This window comes from Cibotium barometz, chromosome 47 (genome assembly GCF_041138505.1).
Source record: "Cibotium barometz isolate CiBa-2024 chromosome 47, ASM4113850v1, whole genome shotgun sequence".
NCBI lineage: Eukaryota > Viridiplantae > Streptophyta > Polypodiopsida > Cyatheales > Cibotiaceae > Cibotium > Cibotium barometz.
Genome location: NC_141092.1, coordinates 92,851 through 105,751, shown reverse-complemented (window position 1 = coordinate 105,751; position 12,901 = coordinate 92,851). Strand labels below are relative to the sequence as shown.

Genomic DNA, 12,901 nt, shown 5'->3' with positions numbered 1-12,901 from the left:
AGACAATATCTCATCCGGTGTACGACTCTGAAAAGTTTCCAGCTTTGACCATAAGGTACCATCACAGTTTCATACGGTGCATGCTAGGAGAATTGTGTATTGTGTCTCATAGGCCATGAATCCCTATTTAGTAACAGGATCAAAGGATTCTGCTGTCTTTGTAGAAAGTTGGCGACGTGGACTACCATCTCAAACAACTGCGCATTTCCCCTCCTTGTGGGCCACATCCCGTTGTTGGAGGAGAGTACGTTGCTCGGCAACTTGTAAGGGGGTGAGATCCTTGTCCATGAAGATCGTAGGGTGGTCTCGGAGAGTAGTGCGCTGTCTCAGAGCAGCCAGACGGGCATGAGAATCTCGAAACCTAATAAGTAAAGGCTGCGGGTGTGTAGGATCTCTCCCTGCTCGCCATGCATGCTCAATACCATGAGCAGCAATCCCTAGTGTGGAAGTCACAAAAGCCATTGCGTTCGCTAGAGGGTTGATACTATCCGTGGGATCCCATGTACTCTGATGTTAAGGGCCTTACTGGCTCTCTGCTACTACTGCTCTGAAATGGTAGCGGAAATAGTAACTTTTGGTGACTTCTTCACTATATCCACCCATTGTGCTGTCTCCTCAATACAGGTATGGATGGTAGCGATCTATTCCTCCATCTGAGGTGCAATGCGCGAGGCAGTTGTGATTGTGGCTATGAGAGGTAATCTTCATGAGAGAGAGAGAGAGAGAGAGAGAGAGAGAGAGAGAGAAAGAAAGAAAGAAAGAAAGATTTTATTAACGTCTTCCAAAAGACCGAACTCGGCCTATGAGACAAATCGGAGTACCTGTATGGGGTATCCTCTGTCATCCCAACAAAATGAAAAAGTACTGAACAAAAAAAAAAAGCTGAATTTGGGTGTGCAGGGGATGGAGCTCTACTACTAGGAGAATGCAAAGCTATATGCATGGAGTATACAATCATGATATGCAACCTAGCTAGCTTCATCCTGTACCATACTGGGGGTATAAAATGGTATACATCAGTGAAGGGGGTGTCCACAGCTCCCTGAAGAACATGCCTGGGTGTGCTCTGAAGCGAGCCAGTCGCTCCGCATCCTCTCTGTGAAACTGAGCTCTGATCTCTGTCATCTCTCTCTGGTAAAGGCACAATGTGCTATCCCTTGTATAAATGGTATTCATAGTGTCACATCATCATCTTACCTCATTCTTTGTACAAAAGGCAATAAGGGGAAGTCACTCGATTTTGCTTCCCACAAACACTTGTGCGCTCTCGCAGCACTCACTCTCATCCCTCTCCTTCTTGCTTCCGCTCCCCACTCCCATCAATTGGTATCAGAGCCTCCCAACCCGCTTGAACCCGCTTGCTCCCTAGCCTCCCCTCGCACCCTGTGACCTTTCCATTGCAGGAAGTCACTTGTTCTTGCCGCCCACGCGGTCCAGCCACTCTCCCTCGCTGCCCATAGCTGTTTCGTGGAGTTTCATTGCAAGAATCTCTTCTATTCTCTTGCTTCCAGCTCGAGACATCTTTTGGATGAGTGTACTTGCTGTTCTAGTACAGAGGGGGGGGGGGGGGAGGCGAGTACAGAGGTGCTGCTATGGCAGCATGTGAGGTAGCTCGGTTGAGAAAGCTACTTGCAGATTTGGGTCTATTAGTGGATAGACAAAATGTCATTTTCTGTGACAACATTAACAGTATACAATTGGCCAGGAACCCAATTTTTCATGCTCGTATGAAGCATATAAAGGTCCACTACCATTTTGTCAGAGAGAAGGTTTTAACAGGAGACATTGACCTTGTTTATGTCAGCACACAGGATCAGGTCGCTGACATCTTCACCAAAGCATTGTGTACAGAGAAGCTTCGCAGATTCAGGGCTTCGCTTGGTGTACATGAGATGGAGTTGAGCGCCCATTTTCGACTGATTTTTGGGCTCTAGTAAGTGTATAACAGCAAGAAAGTGGTCAAGGACACTTTCCAGAGATAGCATTTAGTATTGCTACACTTCTTGCAGCTAGTCAACCACATTGAAGCAAGATTTCATTCAGATTTGGGGCTTATTTTACTGATTTTCAGTTTCCAGCCACACGGCAAGTAGTTGATTTACTGAAAGGGGACATTCTATTGCTATTCTGACACCATAAAAGTGGTCGCCTACCTTTAGGGACACTATCTGCCAAGTTTGGTTGAATTCTGTCATTGGGGTGTTGAGATATCATCACTTTTAGGGTTTAGCCTGTTAGAAAGTGACACATGGCAGTGGATAAGGCAGAGGAATTTTGGGGCTTTTGCAATTTTATGCATTGGAAGGCTTATTCTTGCACATTGAAGCAAGAAAATTTCTGATTGGGACACATTGGAAGATGGAATCTCTGAGAAATCAAAATATTCCAAGAATATTCCTCTGCTAGAGATTATGCCTTTGTGAAGCAGTGCTTGGAGCACTTGAATGCATTGACACTGTTGCAAATTGGTGCTGACTTGATTTATGCCTTGATTGTGCACTTTTGCGATAGTCAAAGTTAGACTTTTGACCTCAAAATTGGGGCTTTTAGTGCACAAGTATTCAGCAACCTATGTTGCATTGAAACAGTGCTTTGGATGCCTGTGTATTGAGAAAAATAATAATATTGTTTGCTGTAGATTTATGACTGTTTTTACTGTCATTTTGGGACAGTCTCTCTGAGTTTTGGATGCCTCTACCTCTGTCACAAGTTGGGACAGAATTTTGAGTGAATTGCACTTAGTTTTGCAGGCATATTTCACTCAGTTTTGGAGTCTTATTGGTGCAAGAAATTAATTACAGTTTTGGTACTGTTTATGCAGTCAAAGGTGGAATACATATTGGTTGCAAGTTCTCTCCAGTAGAGGACTGATTTAACAAGCCCTTTTATTTCCTTTTGCTGATTTTTTTATTTGCTGAGATATGGCTTCAAGTGGTTCACTTCTTAACATCAAGAAGTTGGAAGGAGCACACAACTTTGCCATTTGGCAAAAGTAGTGCTATAATGTACTTCTTCAAAATCATCAAGCCCGTCCTATCAAGGAAAAGGGTGTGAAGCCAGCAAATATATCATATGATGATTGGGAAAGTGTTGATGAATTGGCACGTTCTACAATTATGCTTTCTATTTCAAATGTGCTTCTATTTAATGTTGAAAATGAGGACACTGCATGGGATATGTGGAGAAGGTTGGAAGATTTGTATGCTCAACAAAGTGCAGCAGGCAAGGTTTATTGGCTCAAGAAGCTCATGGATCTCAGGATGAAGGAGGGCACAACTATGAGTGTGCATCTCAATGAGTTCAACTCTATCGTTAAGCAGTTGGCAAATCAGAAATTCAACATTGATGATGAGTTTAAAGCAACATTCTTGCTTTATACTCTTCCTGAGAGTTAGGATATTTTCAAGACAGCTTTGAGCAATTCAAATCGTATTCTTGTGTATGCAAATGTTGAGAGGCAACTCCTCATGGAGGAGATGACTAGGAAGAATAATGCTTCTAGTAAGTCTTCCACTGCTCTCAACACAAGGGGAAGACCTCAAAATAGAGGTAATGATAGTCAAAGAAACAAATCCCCCAGTAAGTCACATCCTAAGAAGGACATTGAATGCTTTCATTGTGGCAAAAAGGGGCACATTAAGAAAGATTGATTCGAGTGGAAAAAGGAGTAGAAAAAGGATAGTAACAACAACAATCAGGATGCCAAATATGATTAAGGCAAGCAACATGCAGAGAGTAGTAACAGTGGTGTGAAGATTGAAGAGGTGAATGCAGTCACTCATGAGAGTGAGGATGACATTTTATTTGTCTCCTCACTTGATGCACATGCTTTGGTCACAGATGATGACAGTGACATGACCACTTGGATCATTGATTCAGGTGCTTCCTTTCATGTGACACCACACAAGGAGTAGTTTTGCTCATATAATGGTGGTTCACAGGGTGTTGTGCATCTTGGAGACAATTATGCATGCTCTATTGCAGGGATTGGAGATGTGAAACTTGTATTTTCTGATGGCACACATTTTATGCTTCATGATGTTAGGCATGTGCCAAAGCTGAAAAAGAACTTGGTTAGTACTGGTCAATTGGATGATCAAGGCTACTACGCTGTGTTTGGTGATAGTAGGTGGAAGATAACCAAGGGAGCCAGAGTCATTGCAAAGGGGTACAAGTGTGATACTTTGTATGCTTTGCATGTTTCTGATGTAAAGAATCATGTGGTTGCCGTAACTGAGGTGCCAAAGGTTTCATTGTGGCATCGCCGGTTAGGACACATGAGTGTTAAAGGAATGCAAGCACTATCTCAATTGGGTTATTTACCGTCTCTGAAATTTCAGAATTCAAGCATTGTGAGCATTGCATTTTTGGTAAGCATTCATAGTCACATAAAGTGACATTGCAACAAAGATTGACACCCTTAGATTTGGTACATTACAGCTGCATTGACCATAGCACGTATGTCCTTTCGACATGTGTCCCAAAATTCCTTATAGAATTCAGCTGGAAGGTCGTCAGGGCCTGGACATTTCTCACTTTGCATCTTGTGCACAACATATTTTAGTTCCTTCTCTTAGAACGGCCTCGCCAGCATAGCTGCTGTGCCATCTTCTATGGTTTTACTTATATGACCCAACAGGCTAGCACAAGATCCTGACCATCCAGCACTATTTGAAGAGCATTTCCAGTAATACTAGACAAATGTGAAGTAAAGGTCTCAGTCATGTGAGTCCAATCATTTCACCACCTGCCCTCATTATCCTTGACACAAGATATACATTCCTTGTTTCTATGATATTTGATTACTTGAGAAGAATTTACTTCAGAAGAATTTAGAAGGCATGTCACCCATTAGCAGCCAATTCATTCTTGATGGGAGTCTAGCTCCCTCAGCTTTCTCCATTTCCAGCTGGGTCATAAAGTCGCTAACTCCTATAGCAATCTGATGGAGATACCATCCCTAGCACCATCATGTAACCTTTGTATAAGCCCTTGGTGAATGAACACCACCTTGCCTGTCCAAGCCTTTTAAACCTACTTCAGGAACCCCTTATCTTCAAGGCACTGATATTCAGTTCGAATGGTATTGGGCCACGTTGTAAGTGACTTTTGCTCATTACCAGCCTACTTAGTAGTGGAAAGTGGTCAGATATCTTGTAAGCTTGAGAGTTTGGTGTTAACCACCAACCTTTGTTAGAGACTAGCATTTTGTCCAATCGTGCTCCTCTCCACTGCTTTCCCTGTTGCAAGACGAACTGTTCATCCTTGCACCCCATTCAAAGTCCCATACATCTTTGAGGTCAAATTTCCTGGTTAGAGCATTCCATTTTGCAACTGAAGCATATCCCTTTTGGGGTGGGATCTGTCCTTGTCATTTTCAGTGAATTGAAATCTCCTACAATAATGAAGTCCACGTCATTGTCCACCCCTTGCAACGAGGTGCAGAGATTGGCTCTTATCAGTAGATTCATTTGGCGCATAGACATTCAAGAGTCTAAGCTTCCTGGACGGCAAGCTGATATCCACCAACACCTCCTGTCTCTTCTTTATCCACAGCTTGCTTTTCAAATTCCTTCTAGCTGGGCTGGCAATACCACCTGACCCCCTAATAGGGGCATTGATCCATGCTATATAGTGATCATTAAGTAGGAATTTCTGAGATTGCCGTCTTTATTTCATGTAGCAATACAATGTCAGGTTTCTGCAACAAAATAGTTCTCTGCAGAGCCCTGTTCTTCTATCTTGCACACAACATTCCACTGCAGTATGGTGATACTTGGAAGAGGAGAAGATGTAACCATTAGGAAGAGGATGCCTATTAGCATTTTTCCCTCTGGTCTCCTTCTTGGGATTGGACTTGGAGCCAGCATTAGACTTTCTTTTTACCTCCATCCTTACACTCATTATGTTGTGCTTGAACCCCTATTCGACAAGTTTCCTTACCAAAAAGCTGCTGTATGGTAGATCTGAGTACAGTTGGCCTTGTGAGATGTGGAAACTAGGGATTCCTAATGACTTCTTCGACTTTTATAAGATATGAGACATTTTGTACCTAGATAGTCCCCCCCACCGGCCCTGAATGGGAGAAGAAGAATTAGGGTTAGAGTGTCATGTGTGGGAGACATACATAGAGAGAACAAGGGAGAGAGAGAGAGAGAGAGAGTTGTGGGGATAAGTCAACTCATGATGATGAGTGTGTGACTCCCCTATCACACATGTATATTGCACTAGTACACAGTGCACTTAGTACATTAAAAGTACTAAGTGTACTATGTACTATAACTTATGGGCTTGTACACACTATAAGGGTGGGCATAGTGCCTTTACACAGTGCACTTAGTACATTAAAAGTACTAAGTGTACTATGTACTATAACTTATGGGCTTGTACACACTATAAGGGTGGGCATAGTGCCTTTACCCCAACAACCTCCCACTTAAAGGCAAAGTGCCCTTAAGTAAAGGAAAAGAAAAAAAATCAGCATGTACATGATAATATACAAGGCCATATCAAGGCTGAAACTGGCCTCATCCAATGCCCATCAAGTGTCTGCAATGAGCAAACCGTTCTGGAGGCAAGCTCTTTGTCAACAGATCAGCCGGGTTGTCATCCGTATGAATCTTAACAAGCTGAATTTGCTTGTTCTCTATCACCTCTCTGATGAAGTGATACTTCACATCCACATGCTTCGTCTTTGCATGAAAAACAGGGTTCTTTGCCAACTGAATGGCACTTTGACTGTCACAATGCAACAATGGAATATCCCCTGTATAACCCAAATCAACCACTAACCGAGATAGCCATAATGCCTCCTTGCAAGCCTCTATGGCTGCAATATACTCGGCCTCTGTAGTAGATAAGGCAGTGCACTTCTGCATCCTGGATATCCATGACACAGCACCTCCTGTGAATGTAAACACATAACCGGTAGTAGACTTCCGGTTATCTGGATGACCGGCATAATCCGAATCCGTGTAACCATGCACTAATGCATCCTGTTTGCCAAAACAAATGCACATATCCTGTGTGCCCTTCAGGTATCTCATGACACCTTTCACTGCTTCCCAATGCTTCTTGCCAGGTTTAGCCATGTATCTAGAAACTACTCCCACTGCAAATTTATTGCCCAAATGTGCGATTTCTCACATCATACAGCATGTATGAGTGCTTAATTGCACAATTACATCAAAAGCCCCAAATTTCGACATCCAATTTCCTGCAAATTGATCCTGATTGTGATCAATGTCACCCAATTTTGCCAATTTTGCTCAAAAAATTGAGCAATTTGGCACCTGTACCTGCTCAATTATTGATTGTACTTGCTCAATTGCAAATCCCAAAAAAAAATTGAGGAAAATACCTTGTAATTTTTGATTTTTCTTCAATTTGCAGGCTGAATTTTGTTGTTGCAGGAAAAGGGGGTGATGATGCTGCTGCTGTTCTGTGCAGATGGGCAATAGTTGAGGAGCTCAGTTCCAAAGCCCCACTTTGAATGCATCGGAGCGCCTGAAGGAGCAAGGAGCCAAGCTATCGATCTTCCACTGCGTGAGCTCCTGCGCTGGTGAGGCGGATAGACCTGCGCTGGTAAGGCGGAGGTTCATGCCCTCCCTCTAGCGCCAGTGATGTCGGTGGCAAACCTTACACGGGAACGTTCACGTGTATGCCGCCGCTTCAAAGTTGCCGCCACCTTCTTCGCTCACCTGCCTACCAGCTGCCGCCGACTCAAAGTAGCGCCGTCTTCGCCTGTAGCCTTCAATCACGAGCTCTTCTCGTCTGTCCTCGTTGCCGATAGTGAACAAGGGCCAGCGCTGCCTTCGCCTAGTGGCCAGGCGCCTGTTGCAAGCTGCTCACGCTGTCACGACTTGCTGTGAGCGTTGATGCCCTGCACTATCTCTTCAGTGCTGTGCGCTGCTCAGCGCTCTCTGCCACAGCTGTAGTATGACAGCAACAAAACAAGGGCCAAGTGCATGGAACAGTACGACTCACCTAATGAGGGTGACAGCCAGCTACAGTACAGCTCGTTCAGCTATCAAGGTGAAGAGGGAAGAGGGAGGGATCACTAAGCTCTGATACCAGTTGAATGGGAGAAGAAGAATAGGGGTTAGAGTGTCATGTGTGGGAGACATACACAGAGAGAACAAGGGAGAGAGAGAGAGAGAGAGAGAGAGTTGTGGGGATAAGTCAACTCATGATGATGAGTGTGTGACTCCCCTATCACACATGTATATTGCACTAGTACACATAGTGCACTTAGTACATTAAAAGTACTAAGTGTACTACGTACTATAACTTATGGGCTTGTACACACTATAAGGGTGGGCATAGTGCCTTTACCCCAACAGGCCCTTCTTCAAAATAAGGAAAAAAAGGGGGGGGGGGGGGGGGGAAGGGAAGTTGCATGAGGTAGTCCCCCCTATAGAGCAGCCAGCTTGGGTGGGTATTCCTCAATCTGTCTAGACTCTTGTGATCTTAGTGTTTCAGATCAGTAGGTTCTTCTTCCCATGGGGGTATTTGTAGCCAGCATTACTCTACTTCAATCAATAGAAGTGCCTTTGTTTTTGCAAAAAGATAAAAGTATGGTGGACTTAGAGTGAGTGAAGGAAGCGTGTAAACCTGATGTTGCCATTTGCATGAGCTGCACCAACACCTGAGAGAAAATGATAGGGCCCTTGGTTGACTGAGCTAGGGAGCTCAAATCTCTTGCCCATATTTCTTAGAATGAGTTATTTTTTCGTTCACGTTGTTTTTTCAAATAGCAAATCATACTAAAAAGGTTGAGTAAATAGTGGAACATGTCCTTGCATCATGTAATTTATTGTACTGAGTTCTTTTTGTGTTGCAGTGACTAAGATGCTGAAGCAATTAATTGCTGGTCAGCGCAAGTTGGAAAGTGGAGTGTTTGCCTCACTATGGTTGACATTTTGGGGAGATATTTCCAGTTCAGTCACAACAGAAGATACTGTGCAGTTCAGGAACAATCTGGTAGCATACTATGGTGACGAGGTTGACAAGCAGAATGTGGATGTTCCAGAGAAGCCCCTAAGATGCATGGTTACTGGTCTCAGGCTTCCAGGAAAGTGGATTACAGCAGCTCATTTGTTGGTAAGAAAGGATAGGGCTAAATCTCATATTTTTGGTATCAATGATATTCAAGATCCCCGAAATGGCCTGCTTTGGAATAGAGCTATTGAGGAAGCATTCAACGTTTTCCAGATAGTGTTTTCTTGGAGCAATGATCTGAATTCATTTCATATTCACATATTGGATAAAAATCTTGTCACACAAAAACTAAGTCAAATGAAACTAAGAAAGCCACTGAATCGGAGCCTGGACAGTTTCATGGACGCTGATACAAAGACACAGTTTGACAACATGGTATTTGGTGATCTTGAAGGCAGACTCATGACCTTCAACAATCTGAATCGCCCCTTCAAACGTGTGATGTGTGTTCATGCGAAAGTCGGAATTTACAAGGCAAGGCTGGATGGCAGTTTACCTCCATCTCTGGATCTTGAGAAGTACAATTTTGATTATTGGACTGATTCTGCAGATGCTAAGTTACTGTCTACATTTCTCAAAGATTCTCAGGCTTGGATTGATGGGGAAGTGCCTGTTGAAGATGCAGATTTGGATCTGAAATGGTCCCCAATAGAATCTGCTTCCACTGAAGATAACCAATAGTTCTTCCTGTTTATATTTGTAGCCTTGACTTCCGTAATCCATTTCAACGCATCATCAGATGGTTTGAACTTACAGTTGACTGTTCTACACACCCTTGTATGCACGCACTGTGCACTGAGTAACTTGGGTTTTTCAGTGGAAGAGAGGTTGTGTGGATGTTGCATCAGATTTGTAAAGCATATTGATGCTGTGCATGGTTTTGTATTGAAGCTGTGGGAAAGTGAGCTGTTGGTTCATGGTGCTCTTGAACACAAAAGGTCCTATTATCTACTTGTTGATTGCTCATTCCTCCTTTTATTTTTTGGGCCACCTCATGTCACGGGGACGTGATCATACTGACCAGGACCACATTTAACCTAGGGGTACCAATTTTCAGGGCTAAATTCCGACCTTTGGTGCTCCTATTGTATCAAAACCAAAGTCTCTAACATGACACAGCTTATTGATACAGCTACCACAGCATATGCCTTGATGCAGGGCAAAGTCTCTGGCTTTAGGGGCAGCCAAAAGGACAATTACAGCAGGCCACCCAAAGAGGATTATAAAAAGACAGCGAAGCCAGAGTACAAAAGGTTCAATAAGTCTGACAAAACGATGTACAAGTCAAGGTTTGTAGCTGGAGCAAGAAGGGAGCAGCCCTTATGTCATCTGTCAGAGGATGAGAAGAAAAAGCTGATGCAAGAGGGGAAATGCCTTGTATGCAAACAGTCAGGCCACAGATGGTACAATTGCCCAACAAAGAAAGAAAATGCAGCCTCAGAGGGGGAAGCAAAGGGGGATGCCAGAGATGATCCAAAGGGAAAGAAACCCAAGCCAAGTGCAGGTTTAGTGCTAGATGTGATTGGGGACACTCAAGATGAGAAAAGAGCAACTTTGTGCAGGACTTGGAGAAAGATCAGAGATGAACATTGTTTGTTCTTCTTTGATAATGGAGCAAAGGCAAATTTTATATCTCCTGAACTTGCAGAGAAATTGGGCATATGTGCAGAGGAGATGGGGCCAACATGGCTAATCTTGAACTCTCAACACCTGTCACTCCCATCATTGGAAAGCTCAGGATGCATATCCAGGATTATGTGGATACTGATGATTTTTATATTATGCCTTTGCCTGGATGTGATGTATTACTTGGAATGCCTTGGCACTATGATCATAAATTTGTAATTGATACTTTTGAGAAGACAATCACTGTAACCCACAAGGGTAAAGTAAAAGTGCTGAATGTAAAGACACATGGGGATTCAGTCCCAGTTGTATCGGTTTCTGCTATTTCATCTATAATGAAAAATCATTTTTCAGGGTACTTGATATTTGTAAAAGAATCACAACCAATGACGAAAGGATCTACTTCCAAGCTGGAAAAAGTTCAGTCTGAATTTTTATTTCAGCTTGCTGATCCTTGCCAGATGAACTACTCCCAGAAAGGCCTGAAGACCATCCTATAGATATCATTTTTGATAGTTCTCCACCAAATAGGCCCCCATACCGTGTCAGTGCAGCCCAACAGGAGGAGATTATGTCATAGGTACATGAGTTGCTACAGAAGGGGCTGATTCAGCTAAGTTCTTCCCCATACTGTTCTCCTGTCCTTCTAGTGCACAAGAAGGATGGATCCTGGAGAATGTGTATTGATTATAGGGCCCTCAGGAAGATTACCATCAAGAACAGGTTCCCCATACCTCGCATTGATGACATACTGGATAGGTTGGAAGGTTCTCCCATCTTCAGTCGCATTGATCTGAAGAGTGGCTATCATCAGATAAGGATTAGGCTTGAGGTTGTGCACAAAATCGCATTCAGGACTACCTTTGGACTTTATGAGTTCTTGGTCATGCCATTTGGGTTGACCAATGCTCCTGCTACCTTCAACAAGATGATGGACAGGATCTTTAGAGAGCACAGAAAGTTTGTGGGCACTTTCTTTGATGACATTATAGTGTACTCTAAGGATCAGAAAGAGCATGAAATGCATTTAGATGTGGTATTTGCAGAGCTTTGCAAGCATAAGTTGCTTGTGAATGGTAAGAAAAGTGAATTCTTTATGATAGAGATCCCCTTCCTGGGTCACATCATTTCCAAGGCTGGTGTTAGGATGGATCCAGCTAAGCTTGAAGCCATAAGGAATTGGCCAGACTTAAAGAATATAGATGACGTACGTAGTTTCTTGGGTCTTTGTTCATATTACAGATGGTTCATACGTCACTTTGCAGAGATTGCATCACCTCTGCATGCTCTGTCAAAGAAGCTTGTCCTTTTCAGAAGGAAAGAAAAAGAAATTGCAGCCTTTGAAAAGCTGAAAGAAAGACTCTGCTCACATCCAGTTATTATATTACCAGACTTGCATAATCCTTTTGTGTTACAGTGTGATGCTAGTGGGCGTAGCATCGGTGCAGTATTGATGCAGGAAGGCAAAGTGGTAGTATATGAGAGCAGGCTGCTCCAAAATGCTGAACATAGCATGAATGTGTATGAGCAAGAGTTGTTGTCAGTTGTACATGCACTTACAGTTTGGAAGCACTATCTGTTGGGTGTTGATTTGTATGTACAGACTGATCAACAATCACTACGGTACTTTCTCACTCAGAGAAGCACATGAGATGGGCAAATTTTCTTTCCATGTTTCATTTTCAGATCATTCCTGTGCTAGGAAAGAAAAATGTGGTAGCAGATGCTCTTTCACGGAAGCCTCACACTGAGGCCATGTCCAAGAAACCATGGGTTAATGCAGTGTCTATTGCCTATCATAGTGAGTTGGATGACATGAAAGATCAGTATGCTACTGATGAAGCATTTGCCCGCATTTATGATCAGCTTACAGAGGGTCAGAGGCATGACCATTACTCTTTGAAAGAGGGATTCTTGATGATGCATGGTAAGCTGTGTGTCACAGAGCAATTGAAGCAGAAGGTTATGACAGAGAGACATAGCCCTCCGTATGCTGGACACAAGGGTATAGATGCTTCAATAAAGGCAGTTGAGCATTACTTCTATTGGCCTTCACTGAGAAAGGATGTGGAAAATTTTGTCAAAACATGTGTCACTTGTCAGAAGGTGAAGTATGACAAGTAAAAGACAACTGGTTTACTTCAGCCCTTGCCTATTCCAGATAGGCCATGGCAGAGCATTGCGATGGATTTCATCTTTGACTTACCTTGCACACCCACTGGACATGATGGTATTTGGACCATAATTTGCAGATTTAGCAAACAAGTACACTTTG

General features: G+C 43.2%; 1 protein-coding gene across 1 annotated transcript in view; it reads left to right on the top strand.

Moving 5' to 3' along the window:
* LOC147611234 (uncharacterized) overlaps nucleotides 1–11,957 on the top strand; it is a 74,089-nt gene extending 62,132 nt beyond the window's left edge. Inside the window, exon 3 of the mRNA XM_086785041.1 lies at nucleotides 8,843–11,957. Within this exon, the coding sequence (XP_086641167.1) occupies nucleotides 8,843–9,681 (839 nt within the window). The 3' untranslated portion in view covers nucleotides 9,682–11,957. The remainder of the gene's footprint in view (nucleotides 1–8,842) is intronic.
* Nucleotides 11,958–12,901: the final 944 nt, after the last annotated feature.